Source organism: Seriola aureovittata, chromosome 19 (genome assembly GCF_021018895.1).
Source record: "Seriola aureovittata isolate HTS-2021-v1 ecotype China chromosome 19, ASM2101889v1, whole genome shotgun sequence".
NCBI lineage: Eukaryota > Metazoa > Chordata > Actinopteri > Carangiformes > Carangidae > Seriola > Seriola aureovittata.
The window spans coordinates 5,708,303-5,729,734 of NC_079382.1; the positions used below are offsets into that span (position 1 = coordinate 5,708,303).

At 42.4% G+C, this 21,432-nt stretch overlaps 1 protein-coding gene across 1 annotated transcript in view; it reads left to right on the plus strand.

The window, feature by feature from the left end:
• Positions 1 to 21,432, plus strand: part of ches1 (checkpoint suppressor 1) — a 62,342-nt gene that overhangs the window by 16,160 nt on the left and 24,750 nt on the right. Inside the window, exon 3 of the mRNA XM_056404528.1 lies at positions 12,146 to 12,745. Within this exon, the coding sequence (XP_056260503.1) occupies positions 12,164 to 12,745 (582 nt within the window). The 5' untranslated portion in view covers positions 12,146 to 12,163. The remainder of the gene's footprint in view (positions 1 to 12,145; positions 12,746 to 21,432) is intronic.

A 21,432-nucleotide genomic window follows, 5' to 3' on the forward strand; every position in this document is an offset into this window, starting at 1 on the left:
GGAAGGTGACACTGATCAGAGACAGATGTGCAGTCAGTAACGCAGCTCAGTGCTACAGCGGCTCGGACAAAAAAAAAAGGGGGCGATGTATGTGAAAATAAAACATAATCAAGTGCTAGCATGTTAATGGGTGCAACCACTCTGTCTCAGGAAAAGGAAAGAGCATGACTCGTGTCTTAAATAAAATCTGATTTCAGCTTTAAGGGTCCAAAGCTTTTAGGCAGTGAAGCTGGACGTGTTTTTCCTACTTTCCAGGCAGACATTTTTTTCCATTCAGCTAAGGCTGCAAAGAAATCAAACTGCAGAGATTTGAAACTTGCTTAAGAAAAGTCATCCATCACAGTGAGCATCCTGCCCAGGTTTATTTGTGTCAAACCTGATTCATCCTTCAATAGTCATTTTAGAGGACTGCACGTGTTTTCTTATAGATTTCAAAGCTGACTTTTAGACATTTATGTTACTTTGTCAGAAAATCAAATCTGGACTTGTCTTGGTCCTTGAATGTGTTAAGATGCAACTGGTCCTCTGTGTTTCCTGTTAAACTACCAGATAAGATGCCATGGAAAATCTAGAGTGTAAACCAATTTTATACCAGTATATTTTTAAAGTTTATAGTGCCGATATGAGACATGAGGTTTGGCACTAATACCAAATAGCTACTTATATAAATGCCACCACCCAGTGTCTCCCCAGGTTTTCCAACTAGTTGGCAGGATTAGATGCAGTGCAATTATACGACCTATTTTTTTCTGGCTGTGCACAAAATTAAGTACCAAACTTTTTATAATCTTAACATGTTCTACAAAATCATTTTAACAAAAGCTGCCAAACATCTGAAATTTTATCTTAACAGAATCAGCCATTAAAAAAAAAACTTTACCAAAACAAAATAGTCTGAAACTGACAAATCAGATCAGACATTTGATGGCAGGTGTTTGATACTTGACATTTGTATTGTATGTATTGTAGTGTATTGTAAAGTATTGAGCTGTGATACTGAAAGAAATTGAAGAGATTTATTATACCTACACAGAATAAACACGAAAAGTTGATTCACAGTTTATCTGTCAGTAAAAATAAATAAAGTCTCCATGTGATTTGTAATTTGATTAGATCTTAACTTCTCAGCAATCTGCTGAAACATGCCCTCATGAAGAAAACAAGCATCTGAAGGTCTCATACTTGCGTGATTCCTCATATCACTTTTCCTTTTTTGGCCTGTTTGTGAGTTTGTAAACAGCCTGAATTTTGTTTTGTCAGCATTCAGAACACGTTTCAGTTGACATCTTGTGCAGTGTTAAAAACAGCTTGTAGGAGTGGGAGGGAGGAGTGAAGGATGTAAGCAGAGTTGTATCATCAGCAGAAGCGGTGTAAGTATCGTCAGCAAAGGCAGGCTGGAGAGGACAGGACGGGCTACTGACAAACTGCTGCCTCACTCCCTTGTCCTTCCCCTCTCACTTTTTTTTTTTTTTTTTCAAATCCCACTTTCTCTTCTCAAGCACAACACATTTTTTTGTGCTCCGACCTCCTCTCTCAGCCAAAGGTGATCTAATAAACTCTTCAATCTTGATCTGCTTTCTCAACCAAACATGACGCCGTGCGGTTTCTTGATCATAACGATGTTTTAGGTCGTTTGCTTATTGATTGAAATCTTCAATTTCAGCCAAATTTGCAAAAGGCTCAAAGAGCAGAGGGAGTTGGGGAAGCCAGAGAGGGCGGACCTTTGGAACCGGACAGGCTCTTCCAGTGGTTGTTGCCATGGTTTTTTGTTGTCGGGACAAACTGTCGGCCAGTGGCTGAGAGCCTGAGCTGCTGTTTGTTAAAGATAAGTGGAAAAGCCAGAGGCGAAAGAGAACGAGGGAGACAGACAGACACAGAGAGGGAGCCCTGCTTAATTTTTTTTGACTGCAGGACATCCAGCTGAAAAACACTCACTACCTCAAAGCCTCATCCACCCTACTCTCCCCTCAATGTAGGGATCCCAATAGATCACGCTCCCCTCTTTAAACAGTTCACCCAGCCTCTCTCTTCGCGTTTTTTCTGACCCGCACCCCTCCCTGCCTGCTATCAAAGCTCTGTTGGCTGTGCACTGGCTGCTTTGATATTGTATAGTGTTTCTGGCAGTCTCCCTCTCTCTTTCTTTTTCTCACTCTCTCTCTCTCCCTCTCTGTCTCTTTCTCCTTTCTCACAATATTGTAAAAGAGCACAGAGTGCCAACAGGGACCTGCTCACTGTCAAAGAGAAAAGACAGGGAGGCCTTAGAGGGAGTGAAGGAGGGACTGGGCGAGGGAGGGGGAGGGTTGAAGGAGGAGAGGAGGAAAAGGTGGCAAGAGTGAGGTGAGTGTTATCTTTTATCAGTATTACTGTAATGGTTGGCATCAAGGTTTTAGTAGCAGTTTATTGAATCTAAATCCAGTATCAGATCTGACTCTTATTGATTTTTCTAGGTTTAGCTTTCACCAGTAGTTAAAAGTTAAAAATGTACAAATAACAGGTGTTGCCTTCTTACTTTCGCACACATCATCTTATACGTGCTGGTGGTCAAACTTCAGGACTAAGTTGATAAATTCAATTTAAGCTGAACAACAACAACTTGATGTGCATGAATGTTTTAACAGGAAGACTCCAGTGACTAAAATTAACATTAAGGAAATGCGGTTAACGACATTCTTTCCAAAACTTCAATGTGAAGATTCATACCATTGTCATGTTTGTGTGTTAGAGGAGCTTTGTGTATGTTTTGCTACATAGCTAGCATCAGCATTAGCATTAACAGCTGTTTACTTACCAAGAAGTGTTGCAAGTTCAGCATCAAACTTCATTCCTTTACCCACCAAGAGCTGCCCCCACCAGTGGAAAGAAAGGCCAATGTTAACGCTTGTGTCTATCACATTTTTTCTTCAACTAAAGTTAGCACGCTAACCAGCTAGCCCCAGCCCTTCACTTTCCGATAGCGACTCACTCTAACCTCTGATCTGTCCTGAATATGCAGCGCTGCTCAGAGGACGTATTATAACCTCGTGTCATTTAAACCAGACAATGGCTGCAGCTCTTCTCAAGCAACAATCACCACCACCCGCTCCAGGCAAGAAACCACGTTTAGCAGCAGAGAAAACTTACAAATAGCCCCTTTAACTATAGGTCTAAAGCAGGGAGGTGATTGGCTTAGCTTAGCATAAAGACTGTAAGAAGGGGTAACAGCGAGCCTAGCTTTCTCAAAAGTGACCAACTGCCACTTTAAAGCTCAGTCATTAACATGTCTCTTGCTACAGCAAATTAACAATGATCATTTGTTGTTTCATGGGAGCCACACACACGCATACACAAACTGATCTATGTTTCTATTTGTATATGAATTAAACAAATGAGATTCAACATGCTAATGCTAAGCAAATCTAATTGCTTCCTGGCTCCAGCCCTGTGCGGAAAGCTAATGAATAAGCATGTTTCCCAAATTGTTGTACTATTCCTTTAAGTTCATAAGCTTAAATTATATTTATGAAGCTGTTTAACTTGCAGACTCCAACCACTGAAACCAATATGACGCAATCAGCTGAGGAGAATTACCGCTCTGTTGGTCTAGTTAAACTGCACAAACACACACAGTCCACTTGTTATGGTAAAATGGTTTTAGAGACCAAGAGCTGTTTCTTTATCTAACTAATAATTGTTAGCCAAGTACACACTCCGCCTTGCAAGAGCACATCAACTAGACAACAGCCAAGGGTTTTATTTGGGCCTTTTAGCTACATTTATTAGTTTAACCAGTGACGAGAAGCTTGCAACAAGCATGTTTTCTACAGTAATTATTCTTTAATTCTTTGCTTTGAGACAAAAGATACAGCAATTGATTTGTTAGCCTCTTAGCTTATTGGATATGGGTATTTTAACTTTTTGGAGCCTGATCCGAAGCAGAACCGCATCTGTACACCAAGACAGCACCCTGACTTGACTTGAACTGAATGGGTCAGAACAGAATGGATCGAGTGAACGGACGAGTTAGTGTGTACGATGGTACGATGGTGTGATCGCATGCGGGCACGTGGTGTGTCAGGGCCATTACCATGGAAGTCTAGAGCCCTGGGCCTGGGCTTTTTTTAAGCTTGACCTGACTGTCACAGTCAGTCCACCACACACATGCACACAGGCACACACACACACACACCAATATACACTCTCCACCCCTGCACTCCACCAAGGGACCTCCAGGCTGCACACACACACAAGTCACCTTCAAGCGTCCACATTCGCAACCTCAGTTTGCTTTTGTGTTTTGTGTCTGTGTGTGTGTGCGTGTGTCTGTGTGTGTCTGTGTGTGTGTGTGTGTCTGTGTGTGTGTGTGCATGTCTGAGTCTGATTGTTCACCATCCTCAGAGAGCGAGGGTGAGCGTGACTTCCTGATCACTGGCTGCTGATGAATCATACCAAACTTACTCTGTGTTTGCTGGATGCAAATGCCTGTTTGCTTTGTTGGTTAGCCTACTTTGGAGGATGGAAGCTGTGTGTATCTGTGTGTGTGTGTGTGTGTGTGTGTGTGTGTGTGCGTGCATGTGTGCGCCTGTGTGTCGTCTTGAATTATTCACTGGCAATATTTGATTTTCTTGCACCATACATCACACGTGTCCTGTCTGAGCTCTTTCCTCTTAGCTACTGTGTGTGCATTTTTGAGTAAAACAGTGTAGTGTTCTTACAGCATAAGCAGTGGCCCCATTGATGTGTTCTGTGCTATCATTTTTCAATTTGAAAGTTCTGGGGCTCGGTTCCTCTAAATATACTGTATATTATGTGCTTATTATCTGCTTAGTTGGTTTGCCAATAGACAGAGGGGATAATGTTTACTCCTCTGGCAGAACAGGCTCTGAACTCAAAGTTACAATAATGAGTGTGCAAAGCAAGAGCTTCAACCTCTTTTACCATAGGCCCAAATGATTATGGTTCTTATACCATATACATCATGGCTATGCTTGATTCTGATGCTTAGATATTATGTATTATAACTGCAACTATTTTCATAATGATTTAATCTCTCAATTATTTCCAGATTAATCAATGTATTACTTGGGTCCAGACTGAAATATCTCAACAACTGGATTACCCTGAAATTCTTTGCAGACAATCATGTCATCCCCAGAGGTTGAATCCCACTGACGTTGGCAGCTGATTTTTTGTGTAATTCAACCATGAAGTCAAAATTTGTGGTTAGGTTTACGAAAACAAAAGCACTTTGGTAACGGTTATGGAAAGATTGTGGTTTTGGTTCAGTGAACACAAACATGTGTCTGGAGTCACAGTGAACTTTTTCTGTATTACACCAGACTATAATCTTTCTATAACCTTAACCAAATGCTGTGAGAGTCTTAACCATAAAAAACTGTGATCATGCTGTAGTCACTACAGGAGGATATTCTACTGCAACATTGGATATTTTGGTGGAAAACAAATGTTGTCTGTGAACATTTTGCTGATACATTCAGTATCAACATATTTGCGAATTTTCAAATACGTATATTAATAACACGTCCTCTTTACGTTGCAATTACGCTTCCTACAAAATGTATTTGCTGTTGCAAATTAGTTGTATTTGAACATAATTGCTAGGAGATTGGGTCTATTTGTGTATGTTTGAGACCAGACATATTTGTGTGTGTGTGTGTGTGTGTGTGTGTGTGTGTGTGTGTGTGTGTGTGTGTGTGTGTGTGTGTGTGTGTGTGTGTGTGTGTGTGTGTGTGCGAGCGCAACTGTGTGAGTTGCCAGGCAGCTGGGAGCAGCAGCCTGGACCGAGGGGTCAGGAGCAGTCCTCTGGGACACCCCGACCCCTGACCTCTATTCCATAACTCTTTGCTGCTCTAGATGACATAAAAGGAAGACACACTCAGACCTTATAGGATGTGATTGGTTCCTGCTCCGCTTCCTTAAAGCCCTCTGGAACCCTGATATTTGTCGTCAGGGGAATGCAGGAAATACAGAGGGTGGGGGGAGAACGATTTCATGGGCTGAAAATGGAGAACATCACAAGGCTTCCTGCAACCGGTGTTGACATATATGTAGCAGAAGTTATTATTTCCCAGCCTCTGAGAGAGTTCTCATTTTCTCCTTCTCTCTGTTGGTCTTGCTCTCCCCTTCCATCCATCCAGCGTATGTGTAGGAGGGATAAAGGTCGTCCTTTTGTCATCAAAACTCCAGATTAGTTTTGCCTCGGTGCATCTGACTCTGCTTTATCACTGTGGCCAGAGGAGCCACAAGGTTCAGCTCACCCCTCTGCAAAGTAATAACTCCTACCAGCTACTATTCCATTCTTCGCCACTATCTCCTACACTACTATTACTACTCCATTCTGGGGTGGAGGGGTGGGGGGGCGGGGGTTGGGGGGGGATTATTTTCATGGCACTGACTTTATTGGGCTGTATTGTGGAGACAGACAGGAGAGCAAGGAGCAGAAGGATGTGACATGCAACATATGTCACGAACCACGATCAAACTGACAAAGTTGTAATTGTCGCTTCAGTCCGCCGAGGCCCAGAGCAGAGCATAAATGCGCTGCTGACAGCATGTCATGAGCCTATCTTGGTTTTATTTTAATATTTCTGCACTGATGTGGTTTTTGAGGGTTCTGTAACTTGATGACTTGGGGATTTCGCTGAAAGTCAGTTTGGCTAATATTGCAGCAGACTCTAGTACAAGACAGTGAAATGAAGTACATTATTGAAATGTTTCTTCTGGCGTCGGCACATAAAACGCCTGCGAGTCAGACAGAAAAGCTGCCAACAGGGAATGGAGATCTTCTGAGGATTACGTAAATGTGGCATGTGATTTAGACAAGTATCTGCGAGAGCATGAATGCAGCGTGAGATGATTACGCTGTCAATTAAAGCACATGAATTAGCCGAGGCCCTCTCCACTCTCAGAGGAGTTTGTTAACCTCTCTTCCCTCCATGTAAACATTGGTAGCCGCTGCTGGTCAAAGGTCAGCAGGGTTACATCAAGGTCAAACACATTCTTCATTTTCGCTTTTCTTTTTTGTTTTTGGGTCATGTTTAAGCCCTAAAAACATCAAAGACCTCATCTGAAGTCATTGAAGTTTATTGGTTGATTGCCACAGATGTGACTTTTCACTTGGATCATGTTAATTGTTGCTCTATTAGCTCTTAAACCAAAAATATCACTGTGCCCTATCCCTTAATTTTTTGCAGACGTGACAACAAAAGAGCATATTGACTGTAAAAATGTTTTGCTTTTAATGGCACACCATCGTTAGCTGAAGTTCAATACGGCTGGAACCAGGCAAAAGACCAAGGAGGAGGACCTTTAGCTTTGTCAATATCCTGTCAGAGAAGCGTGAACACCAAGTCCTGACTAAAGCGAAACTGTCTGAAAAATAAAGCTCAGATTTAGCTTTCTTACTGTTTATATATATATATATATATATATATATATATATATATATATTTTTTTTTTTTTTTTTTAATTTATTTATTTATTTTTTGGAAACTGGGTTTCACATTTTATATAGGTGTGCTACCTTAAAAATTTGACTTTTTAAAGAGTTTTATGAAATGTTGTGATGGTGTCCCTTACTGGATGAGGAGATAGAAAAGACACTTCTTTTGGCTGATATTTATTTTCATTATTGATTAATTTAGCAATCAGTTACTTCTATTATACACATACATAAATCTCTATCAAGTTGTTTTTTAAATAAGTGTGAACATTCATACTTGACCTTGAAAATAGTAGTTTTACAAAGCTATCTCGACTCAAGGTCTCCTCCCCAGCTTGTTTCAGAGCTTTCAACCGTATCCATATCAGTAGATGGAATTGCCTCAGTTGTTAACTTAACCTTGTGGTTTATGGCTAAAAGAGGGTTTGAAGTGATAGTTCCAGTTCCTAGCAATATGCTCATTTGCTTTCTTGCCAAGAGGTGGATGAGAGGATCAGTACCACGCTCATGTCTGTGTGCTGAATATGAAGCTGCCATCAGCAGTCAGTTAGCTCAGCTTATGAACCTCATAGAAACAACTACCCTGGTCCACAAAGGCATCAAAGCCACCTACCAGCACCTGCTGACATGTTATATCCTAATTGCTTAATCTGTGTAAAAACTGAGATAAAAAGATGACAAGTTGCAGTTTTACATGGGTTCTGTACCGGACTGTTTCTTGACCAGGTACGGTCGCTCCCTGAATTGACTGTGAGGTTGCCAGGCAACCAGTGGCTAATCTAACAGTAACTTGATACAGTAGCTGTGTCCCAATTCAGGGGTTGCATCCTTCAGAGGCTTTGCGAAGGCTGAACCGAAATGAGACGGTCTGGCCTACAGAGGCTCTCTGCTTTGTGTCACCAGCTGTGCCTGCCCTTACAGTTTCATAGCAAAGCACTGCTCCTGTCGCCTAGCAACTTTGACAACATGTGACTATTTTTTACTTTACAAAAACTTGAGGTTTTAAGGCCATTTGATTTTTAGCAGTTATGCTGTTAGCTGAGCTGAAACCCAGTACTTAAATTTAAAAGTGTAGTCCTCAGACTCTGTCAGCGTTGTTTGCTGCCATATTGTTTTCATTACCAGCACGCAATGAACCTTGGGATAGGTTGGGCCATGAAGGATCCACCCGTTGGAGCTTTCCTTGCCCAGGAAAAGAAGGCCGCATTTGAAGGAGCCTTCGAAATGGGAAAGCCTAGTCACGCCGCTGGTTTTCAAATGCAGCCTTGGAAGGATTAAGCTAACACTATGTGCGGTGAAGTGTCAGCTGATCTATATCCATGGCAACTGAGCGAATTCCGATTGCTGATATAGACCATGTGATGTGGTCGAAACTTTTAATAAAATGTAGTAAGTGGACCTTGAGTTCTCACAGCCCAGAGTTAGTTCTTCAGCTTGTTTGTTTTGTATGACCAAACTACAATATCACCAAAATTTAAGACTTGAATAATTAATCAATTGAAAAAATACTTGTAGCTTATTTTCTGGTCAGTTTCTGTTATCAATAAATCCACTGATAATTCAAGATCTGCCTTCTTTTACAGTAATGTCACCGAATAGGCTCTTTCACCTGTGGAGTCTGAGGGCGTTTGAATGTTCAACACAGCGGCCACAGTTATTTTCAGCCTTTGTTTCCTGTCAGAGTCTTGTGGAACCCATATTCACGGCAGCATAATAATAGGAACAGTCTGACTTAAGTGTACCACCAATCACCCACTGTTAAAGAATCGTGTTTTGAATGGAGAGAGCCATTTATTCTAATTGAATGCTGTCTATTAAAATCCATGCTATCAGGGTGCAGAGTGCAAACAGAAGCGGTGTGGTTCCAGTGTTACAGTGAGAAACAGACTCACCGTACAGATTACAGCTGCTTTAAATCACATTGGTATGCACAGACACTTAGATGGAGAGTGTACTTATATACAGATAGTCAGAGAGTGCTGGTTGTCTGATGCGAACACACACACAAACGTGAGAAAAAAAAAAAACACATGCACACGCTAAGCCAAATGTGGACATGCCAAACAGAGACGAACACAAATGAAAACAAAGCATGCAAACACAAACGAGATCCAGAGAATGAAGAAGACAGAGAGAATAGCACAGTCCCATCTGTCAAACAAATGTGAGGATGCTTCTCACACACACACTCAAACGCAGTCCCACACACACACACACACACACACACACACAGCAGGCATCATTTAGTCTGAACTTGAGCGATATCTGCCTTTGTCCTTTAGCAGTTGGTCCTGAGGGGCTGCTGTAGAAGTTGCATGAAAGTTTGTTTAGAGCTGAGCGAGTGTGTTAAGCTTTATGAGAGCCCATGGGAGACATGGTGGCACACACACACACACACACACACACACACACGTACACACAAACATTCATCCACTCATACACACACTCAGGCACGAGGCTTGGGCGGCAGCTCACACTGGCCCCAACCAACAGTGAGGAGTTTGTTGTCATAGCAACAGTAAAATGAGATGACTTTACTGTCAGCCGTAATGTTTCATGGCCCCCTTGCCGCTATGGCAACATAACAAGGAGGAGGAAGAGGAGATTGAGAGAAAGAGAGCATCAGAGCCATCTCTGCATTCCAGTAGACTCCTACCAGGAACAATGTCACCACGATGCCCTTACTTCCTCCGCAAGACAAACACACACACACACACACACACACACACACACACACACACACACACACACACACTGTGACAAGCCTGTCAAACACACTCACACAAAGACACGCACACACAGACACCTTGAAAAGCCTGTCAAACACCCTTTCCACCTCGCCCATCTCTTTGATTGTGCGTTCACTATTTTCAGCTACAGCGTTATCGTCGCCGGGGCAATTTGAATTCATTATGCTCAATGTCAATATTGGTGCAACAACGCCGTACCTCAGACAGGTACAGCTTGTTGAATGAGCACACGTGCTGTCAGGAAGTGCGAGGAGTGAAAAGAGAGGAGAGAAGAAGTGGAGAGGAGATCAAAGACATTCAGCTCCGCCGAGCGTTTCCCTGCGCCGCGGAGAGAGTCGGATGGAGCAACGGGGTGACTATAGGCTGGCCGACTATATGCGGGAGCAAAAGCGCGGCAGCTATACATCACAATTCTATATTTAGCCCAGTCCTTCCACTACAGCCTATCAACACTGTTAGAAAAGTTTATCTACGCTGGTAGAAAAAAAAAAAAGAGGAGATAGGTGGAAGAGCGACAGACACGGAGGAGAGAGAGAGAGAAAGAGAGAGAAAAAAAGAATAAAGCATCAGGACGAGAGAGGATCTGAGTTGTTTTGCTCTGTTGCCATGGTGACACGGCGGCCAGAGCTGTAGCGAACTGACAGTTGTCACGGCACAGCGGGTTGCCATGGGTGACAGCTGTCAGTCAATCACGCAGAGTGAGGGGACAGATCGGCAGATGATCACCTTGGATTAGAGAGCGATCGCACCACACGGGGGCCAGACAGAACATATCTGGACTTAATTCATGTCCTAATGGTGCTGCTCTCCGGTGTGTGTGTGTGTGTGTTCATCCATATTTGTATGTGTGTGCATCCTTTCAGTTTTGCAAGCTTTTTGTACTCCTGTCTGTTTATGTTTGTGCATCTGTGCACTTTTTTTTTTTTTTTTTTTTTTACAAGAATTTGTGTGTGCATGCAAATTTAGGTTCGCGCCTTCATTTGCATGCGTCTGTGTCCCTGTGTCTGTGCGAGCACGTGTGCATCCCACGGAGGGAGGGTGTGTGTGTGTGTGTGTGTGTGTGTGTGTGTGTTGTGTGTGTGTGTGTGTGTGTGTGTGTGTGTGTGTGTGTGTGTCCAGACTCTGAAACGTTCACAGGGCGAGTGGAGCCGATTACATTTTGCTGTAGCTGCTGCCTGGGTCCTTCCCACAGCTGTCTGTGCTAGAGGACAATCAAAGGCCTGGTTGTGAGCCTTCTGATTGTGGTGTGATACTCAGGGCCGTTCCCCTTCAATTACCACACTCTGCCTGCATCTAACGAGCACAGCATTGCTCTTATGTTAGGAGAATAATGGTCTGATTAGACTAGGGATGGATTTGAACTCACACTCTTAATTTGTTTCTTTCCTTTCTTGGCACATCTCCTGATCATGATCATCTCTGGTCACAGGTATCCTGCTGTGGAACTAAGCCCAGCAGTTTAAGTTTATTTTGCACTCATTTACGGCTCCAACCTTGACAATTAAATTTTCTCCTGCTGTCGAGATGTTAAAGCACCAGAATCACTTCTGTGACCCCGCGACTATTAGACCTTTAGCAGCATTCATATGTTATGACAGCAACCCCCGTGTAATGTCAATACTTTGCTGGTACGCTGGTAATTAGAGGGTAGTTGTACAAGGCAAGATTTCCACAACCAATGAAGCACTAAATTTGCTATCCCAGTCAGAACTGGACAGAAAGCCCCGGAGAGAAATGATGATGTATACTTTTCCCCTCAGATCTAACGCAGCCTAATTTGGAATGTGGTGCCTCCCTTTGGCCTTTAACAAAAATGAAGGCTTTATGTGAGAAGCCAAGTGGATTTCACAAGCTGACCTTGTTTCTTTTCTCTCTTTCCCTTCTCCTCTCTACCCTTCTCCTCCTCTGCCTCTCTTTGGCCTCCCCTCTGTCCTGTCTCTGCTGCCTCCCTCTGTAGGAGTGAGCCCTGGGCTGGATGGGACCCACCATGCCCCCCAGTAAGAAGGCCCAGAGCCCCAGTAGTGGAGCCAGTGCTTCGCAGGGCATGAGCCCGCCGTACCGGCAGGGGGACGCAGCCACGGCAGCATCTGAGGCCGAGGCGGCTGACCTCTCCCTGTCCCTGTCCGCCTCCTTCTCCAAGGCTGAGGACGAGGAGCTCACCAGCCTCTCCTGGCTCCACGAGAGCACGGACCTCCTCAACAGCTTCAGCCACTCGGGGCTGCGTAGCGTCTCCCCTCTGCAGGACCCCGACGGTCAGCACCCCCGCTCGCCCTCCTCCTCGTCTCCCTCCCCGGACGACCCCCTGCTCGGCGACGCACACTCGGGTTACGACTTGGCAGCAGGGGCTAACCGAAAACCGCCGTATTCCTTCAGCTGCCTGATCTTCATGGCCATTGAGGATGCGCCAAACAAACGGCTGCCTGTTAAGGATATCTACGGCTGGATCCTGGAGCACTTCCCATACTTTGCAAACGCCCCCACAGGCTGGAAGAACTCAGTACGCCACAATCTGTCGCTCAACAAGTGCTTCAAGAAGGTGGATAAAGACCGGAGCCAGGTAAAGACATCAGCAGTTGTGTAGAGAAATGTTGGATCTTATTGTCTTCCTTTCAAGCCAAGGGCTGTGTATCAAGCCTCAATGCTTTAGTAACAAACGTCATGTGTCCATAGTAGGAAAATCTGACATCAAAAGCACTTTTCTTCAGTTCATTTACATATTTTCTGACTTATACACTACCAGTCAAACGTCTTAGAACAAGTTTTTCCAGCAGTTATTGAAATTTACATAAAAGAATCACGGACTCATCTTGTTGAACTAAATTTAATCCAAACTTTTAACTCATGCAGCAGCCGAACTCACTTGTGGCGTTTTTTCTAAAGAGCAAATCAAATATTGTTCAGAAAGTTCGTCTCAACACTGTTGCAGTTCCCACAGTGTTGCAGTTGTAAGCTGCTTTGCTTTCACCGTCCGTCCAGTCCATCCCAAACCAGCTCCATGAGGTTTAAGTCCGGAGACTCTGCTGGTCTTCATCATGTGAAGCCACCGGCTAGTTTTCCTATTCTAATGTTGTTATCTTGCTGAAGGATGAAGCCCTGACCAATCAGTCTGTCTTCCTTTTTCTCACTGTTCTGATTGCAACATACCTTTAGTACTGTATGTTAACAGAGTTTGTTCCACCACTGCCTTTGTACAGACAGAGGGTTTATAAGTCAATAAAAGTTAGGGCACCTGTAGGAATTGTTTGCATTAACTTTCAAGGCTTCATTTACTTCCACTGCTAGAGGAAAGCTGTAAATGAAACAGTTTCTTAATCCATGAAACAGGCCTGTTTTCTATGAACTGTACTTGATTTTTCAGTGTTTGGTCACCTGGAAAACAAGAAAGTAGAAAAATGTGTTTGTTCTAAAGCTTTTGACCATTAGTGTGTTTATTTAGATAAACTTCTTGAATGACTGCCCATGTTCAGACAACATTAAACAGTGATGCATTTAGAATTCTGGTTTATTTTGTAAAAATGAAAAAAGGGGGACGTAGAAAGAATGTGTTTATTTTCCATAAACTTAGGCATTAAAAAAAATATCACATAGGTATCAGCAGGGTTAAATCAAGAACCTACCAGTGACCGCCTGAAAACATGAATTTTCCTGTCACTGCAACCTCCCTTCACCCAGTTGTCCCATATGCTCAAAGATGGACTGCCATGAGAAGAAAGCAGAGATAGCAAGCAGATTCTTGTCCTTTTTGCCATCAAAAAAAAGAACAGAGTGGTGAGTCCGTCTGTAGAGAAACCATCAAGCATTAGCTAACTGTGCATGTCATTCTAGTGTGGAACCCCCCAGGTCAGCCGTGTAAATCTGTACTCTCGGTTTACAAATCCGTGCACGCCGTGTATAAACAGTGCTCTCCGATTCATAATCTGTGCCCAGAGATTAGCAATCCGAGACCGAAAACTATGGTTTGAATCTCTCAGTTATACTTTTAAACACGTCTCACAACATGTCCAGGAACCCGAGCAGCAGCTCGCTCTATCAGTATGTGAAGCTAGTTAACATTAGCCAACTTTAATTTAGCAGCCAAAGTGGAGATTACAAAGCAGTATGTGAAATAACATTAGCTAACAGACAATCCTGCCTCAGCTTTCAAACGAAATTTCAAACGATTCCCAGCCCTAATTCAAACTAATGCAGGGATTTTTTAAAATCAGTCCTCATTAATCATATTCTGAGTTGTTAAAGGTAAAATAATTCTGCAGCCACGTGGTAAATACAGGCCCATTATTCACTCTATCATGTGTGGTTATAACTTATTTCACAGCCAGACAGTTATCAGCGGTTTGCAGGCATATCCAACTTGAAGTCAAATATATTCTGTATTTTGTCTACAGCTGTACCAGATTCGGCCTTATCAATAGTTGATGATCTCTGCTTTCATAGTTCTCTTTCACTCTGACGTTCTGTGCTTCCCCAGTGGGAACAGCATTTCGCTTTTGATTTAAGTCTTGATACAGTCTTTTATACTGGCTTTCCCATCCAGATTTTACTCCATTAAAGACTCGGGGTAAACGGGGAATGAATCCCTCACTCAATTAGTGCTAAATTAATACTGGAGGATTTAATAACACAGATGCCAGCAGACTTTAGATTTCATCTTGCCCGAGGGTGTTGGGGGTGGGGGACAAACAGCGAGGATCAATGCTAGCTTTGCGTGTTTAGCTGATTGAGATTGGACTAGAGGATATGGAAGCTCTTTATGCTTTCCTTGACCAGCGTGTGAACCTGAACTCTTCCTTTTGAGTGAGCTCTGTGTGTGTGTGTGTGTGTGTGTGTGTGTGTGTGTGTGTGTGTGTGTGTGTGTGTGTGTGTGTGTGTGTGTATGCGCACACACCCTCACGCTATGCTGTCATCTGGCCCATGACTACAACGGCACAGAGTTTCTCTTGTATACATATCTCCATAGTAACTAGGTTGCAGTTGACATAAAAGTATGCTGTTGCTGTAGCAACGGGAAAACTGATTTGGCTTTACTGACTTAGGTGTGTGTGTGTATGTGTGTATGTGTGTGTGTGGTGTGTGTGTGTGTGTGTGTGTGTGTGGTGTGTGGGGTTGTGTATGTGTGTGGTGTGTGTGTGTGTGTGCATGTGTGTGTGCATGTGTGTCTGTGTGTGTGTGTGTGTGTGTGTGGTGTGTGGGGTTGTGTATGTGTGTGTGTGTGTGGTGTGTGTGCATGTGTGTGCATGTGTGTGTGTGTGTGTGTGTGTGTGTGTGAAAATGTGTTCATGTGTGTTGGAGCTTCAGATGGGCACTGAGCTGCTGAGTGGGGGAGAATGAGTGTACGTCCTCATATCCTCATATTGTGCTATATGCACATATGTGCTGGCGTGTGTGTGTGTGTATGTGTGTGTGTGTTCTGCACATGTGGAGCAGCATGTGTAGAGGTGATTTTGGCAAGGACAGCCTGTCTTGTCTTCCTGTCACTGCACACCGTTTAAGACAGCACGCTAATTAACCCTTCAAACCTATTCCCCCCTCTCTCTCTCTCTGTCACACACGCACACACGCACGCACGCACGCACGCACGCACGCACGCACACACACACTTCCAAAAACACACACAGGACATGTCTGACACACAAACAAACAAGTGCACACATACACACACACACACACACTTGCAAGCACGGATGAATGCTTTAAAGGACTCACACACACACACACACACACACACACGAGCGCTGTGTCGATGTAGAAATGAGGGCACATCTCTGCAGACTCCTACTCTACCTGCCAAGTGCTGTGCTTTATCTGAAGCTGCAATTACAGAATCTCTGTAATTTTAGTCAGACTCTGCCATTCAAAGCTTTTCACTGAGAATATCTGCATGTGAATACTCCTTTTTCCTCACTGCTTTGCTTTTTCCTCACCTGTTTATGTCTTTTTGAATTGAGCATGCAATTACAGGGTCCCAGATATTTTTTCTTTACGTTGCATTATATTTTACTCATTGTTTGCTGTGAAAAAGAAGAAAGACAGGGGATTCGGTTAAGGGGAGGTCAAGTTATCGTTGTGAGGGATAGACTTGGAGACACAGGGACACATAGAGAGAGAAAAGGGGGAAGTGGAGAGACATGGCTTACTGTGAACGCACCAAATCATATTTCCATCAATTTACAGAGGTGGAGATTAATATGACAGTGGCCTATTTGTTCCAGTGACTGTATTTCTGGGTCATATCCAGGCAGATGACAAGATGGGAGATTAGTTTAGAATAAGCTTGGTGCTCTATGTGTGTGTGAGTGTGTGTTTGTGTGTGTGTGTGCGCGTGTCAGTCTTGCGTGTAGGAGTGCAAACTTGTGAGAGAGAGCGTGAGAGAGAGAGTGTGAGTCCCACGGTTGCCATGGCTTTGTTTACAAACAGGATTCTTGACTGTGCTGAATGACATGCCTTAATGACAAGTGTTGTTGCCCTCAGACTTCTGGATCAGCGCTGAAGATCAGTAACAGCACAACACACACACACATGAACACACAACCTCACAGTGATATATCTCTCAAAGCCTCTTATGAAATCACAGCAGAGAGAACAGGCAGTTTTGTAATCCAAGACTCCCTATGAAGTCTCTCTGTGTTGCGCTTAAGTGTGTCACCTCTAACTTAACCTTGTCTTATTCAGATGAGAGGCGTCCTTGATTCTTTTACCTTTTAACTTGGACCATGTTGAACTGTAGCATATGGGGTGAGCTAAGGTTGTCTTGGCTTATGGTGGTTTGTTGATGTTCATTCATCAGCAGGTTATTTGCGGCACAAAGTTGCTGCTGCTGTATGCAGAAAGTGGATATGATTTTTAAACTACAAGCAAATTAATATTTTTCCTTAAAGTGTAGGTTTTTTGTTGTTGTTGTAAAGTGTGGATATGGACGAACGCTTATCTTTATTAAGCAGAAAGAAAGTGAACCTATTATGTTCATTAACAGCTCTATTCTGAGACTCCACGAGAGAAGTTTTGCATGATTCACAGTTTAAATACAGCCCTTATTTACCTCAGACTGCCTGTTATGAAGCCCCTCAGTTGAGTCGCTTACTGAAACAGGCAATGTTAGCTTAGGCCTCCTTAAGACACCGCCTTAAAAGCCCACTTTCATCTGATTGGCCGAACATCCGGAAGCCTGCCAATGGGCAGCGCACCCAGCACTTGAGAGCAAGACATCTCTGGTTGGTTAATATAATGCCCATTACCTGCTTATTGTCTGACATTGGATTTTGGCGGATTTAGTCTTTCAATCACAATCTATATATACATTTTTTTTATATCTGCCCCATATGTTTATAGTTGTAAGTGTGGAAATTGCTTAAATTGCTGGCTGAAGTGGAAAACCTTTGCTGTAAGGAAATACAAAAGGTAACATTTGCTGTCGCCAAACGACTGCATAGTAAACCTGTACCTTTTGGTTATTTGTACGCTACATTAGATGCCTGTAAGACTACTCAAGTAGACTATTTTGGGAGAACCAGTTGTGCTTGGAGCTGTATAATGAAATCCATGATGAGTTGACGTCAGCTCATTGCGGAAGCTGAAAGAACCTCATTTTACCTCAGTTTAACTCATTAATTTTAACTTTTCCCTTGTTTAATCTGACATTGTAACATCATATATATGACAGAAAGTAAGGAAAAGCATAATAGGTCCCCTTTAATGTATTTTTTTTTAAAAGCTGCTCCAATCAAGATTTTGACAGTAAAAATGGGTCAGATTACCACGTGTAATATGAAAGAATTGACTCACAGGAGTGTGTTACCACCCCGTTCTGCTTCAGGGAGTGTTGTAGTGTCTTTGAGCTAAACGTTTTGGTTTTATGGTCCACTGCTTCACTGGTTTGGTTCCGTCTTACTGCTTTCTTCCTTTAAGTATATTCTTTTTTAGTTAGTCTTTATTCTTTCATTCAGTGTCTGTACACAAGGTCAATCACAGGTCACCATAGTTCATTGTTTATCTCTAGCCTAGTGAGTGTGCAGCTGCTCCACTCCCATCAGCAGTAACCATAGTAACCAAGGTTACAGCAGGGCCCCTTATCGATAGCATGTGTAGGGAGGTGTAAACATTTGAGGGAGAATGAGGGGCCTTAGAGTCAAAGGGCCAGATAGTGCACATCATCTTTATTAAGACAAAAGTCAAGGAAAATCCTCTGGGTGAGACATGATCATGTTTATACTTAGGTATCCAATAAAATTAAAAATGTATATGAGATATACATATATACTCATACATACATATATTTATTTATTTGGGAATATAGTTGGTGACATGCAAACTTGAGCCATGTGAGAACCTTTGGGTTTATAAGCACATTTTCCAGGGGAAGCTTCAGATTTGGGATGGCATTACACTAGTTAGCCTGTTAATGTCTTTAATTGTACATTGCTAATCTCCTTGATGCATCAAGCTGCAATAAATTGTTGTGCTTAAGACATCGGGCATCTCCTGAAAGCTCCTTCATCCAGCTCACAAGGTTTCCATCACAATCATCAACCCTTTTTTCAGCCTCATCAGAGGGACAGCTAGGATAAACCCACTGTCTGCTACCTGCTCAGCACCAAACAGCAGACAGAAAAACTAAGCAACCAGCTGGTGAACATAGTAGAGCATTTAGAAGCTAACGAGTCAGATATTTCCCTCAAGATTTGATGGAAACCACAACAGAGCTAAATGGAGGGAAACACATCTCCAAATAAATGCTAATGTTGCTACGTGTCTGCTAGATGTGTAAACTACTGGTTGTTTGCTAACACGTTAGCCGCATCAACTTTGTAAGGTGATAATATGTTCATGTGTTTGCAGTTTGATCTGCTGTCCCAGAGTGTCCCAAAAAAGATCTGGCTAGCACTGTTTTTGTAATCTTTCTTCTTTTTTTAAAGGTGCTATTTGTAAGTTTAGCTATTGCTACATATCTGACGTTAGCAGTAACAGCTGTTAATTTACCAATCTAGAAGAAATGTTGCGAGTTCGGCATCAAACTTCATTCTTTACTCCCCAAGAGCTTTCCCCAGAGGTGAACAACAAAACAAAACCATTGTTAACTCTTTTCTCTATAATGTCTTTTCTCCTACTGAAGTTAGCATGCTAACCAGCTAGCCTCGCCTAGTGTTGTCACTTTCTCATAGCGACTCACTGTAGCCTCCAACCTGCCCTGAATACATGGTGCTGCTCAGAGGTCGTATAATAATCTGTAGACACAATAATGGCAGAAACTCTTGTCAAGCGACAATCACCACTGCCCACTCCCAGTAAGAAACCACTTTTGGCGGCAGAGAAAACTTACAAACAGCCCCTTTAAAATTTCTGTGTGACATATTTGTTTCTATCTCTCTGAGTCTTCAATATAAAGACATGCCTTGCTGTCACATACCATATGCAGCCCAGGGGAAGCAATTTTAAACATGTATAAGACTGGTACTTGGTAGCGCTCTTGGAGAACTTTCATGGTTGTAGAAATGATGCCACTGTGAAAAACCAAATACGAACCAAAACCCAAATGACCTTAGTTAAATTAATTGCCAAGTGACAGGATATCATAGCTGCTTTGGGAGTTGCTTACATTGGACTGGGCCCAGTTTGTGCCTCTCATGTAATCAGTGTTTTTACATTTCAGACTTTTGCTTTCGAATCACAGATAGAAGCTACTGCTTGTGTAAAGGAACAGACATGCACATTATGAAATCAGTTAAAAATTTACTGCACAGCAGATGTGATATTTTTCACCAGTAAGTGTAAATGACCTGCCAAGTTTTAAAAAGTTTGCTTTGTATTATCTTTGAAGAAAACAAACTCTTATCTGTGAGTTGATAGTAAGCTCCAATGCGAATAAAAACTGAAATGCAAAAATGATGTCCGCATGAGAAGCACAAACTGGGGCGAACTTTTGACTAAATTAAAACCACATGGAAAACAGGTTTGTGGAAGAAAAGTCAATTCATAACACCTGTAGAAGAAATTTCCACATATTATCCTACTCAGTTTTTCTGTGCTCTGACAAAAAAAAAAAAAAAAATAGCCTGTAGTCCAAGCAACATGTAACTTTTACACCCAACAGGCCGTCTTTGTCCTTGAGTCTCTTTGTTGCCAAATAGCTTTCAACAAGAACAGAACTGGCAGGTATCAAGCAACTTTACTAGATGAAATATCCCTCCTCTTCTTCTTTTCCTCTCCTCCTGCCTCTCTTGTATACTAAATGTATGTAATCACAATACTTGCAGCATGGGTTAAGTCATATTGCACATGAAAATGTAGAGGACAAAGCTTCTTACACTGATGCTTTGCGTGTTTCTCTGCAGGGAGAGAAGCAGCTCTTTGCTCTCTGTGCATCATACGTCTTCTTTAATCTCATCCGATTACTGAGTAGAAAATAAAATTTACTCTCTCCTCTCATAAAAGACAATATGCCTCTGCAGTATATGCCATTGTTAAAGATAATTAAATGGTTTAAAGCTGTAGATTTGCTGGTGGACACAGATGTAGCAGCTGTTATAATAGAGGAAAGGATGAGTTTTCTTATTGTCACAGGCACTAGGGATTTCGGTCGGTTGTTCTGTCCACCAGTTTCGGAGAGACCGAAAAATGTGAACTACTGCCATTACTTGTTTTACAGACATTCAGGACTCTCATATTGGATTATTATATTATTATTGCCATTACTTAGATATTCATGACTTCCAGAGGATAAATCATACTCACTTTGATGATCCGCTGACTTTTCCTCTAGCGCCACCATGAGGTTAACAACTTTTGTTTTTTGGGAAACGTCTCGTTAACTATTGGATGGAATATTACATTATTATTGCCATTAAATTTGGTACAGATATTCACCTTCTCCTCAGGCTCCATCACATAACAATGAGAGAAAAATATATATATTTTCAGCTTTATTCTTTAAAAATAAGTCAAATGTATAAAATTGACAAAGTAGAGGAGTAAGGGTTAGTATGAATAATGTGAACTCTTTTTATTGCTTTTTAAGTATTTCTGTGTATATTTTTACTGCAGCGAGTTTTGTCTGATAGGGAGGTGTCCTTTCCATATTGATGCTTAATGTATATATGAAAAGATAACATTGCAGTCAGGAACGCAGTAGCAGTAATGTAGTGCTACTAGCAGGGTCAGCGGCGGCACGACTTTTTAATATCTCCCATTTCCAAGGGAGACCAGCCCCCACGGCTTATATAACACCGGAAACAGATGTTGGCAACACACAAT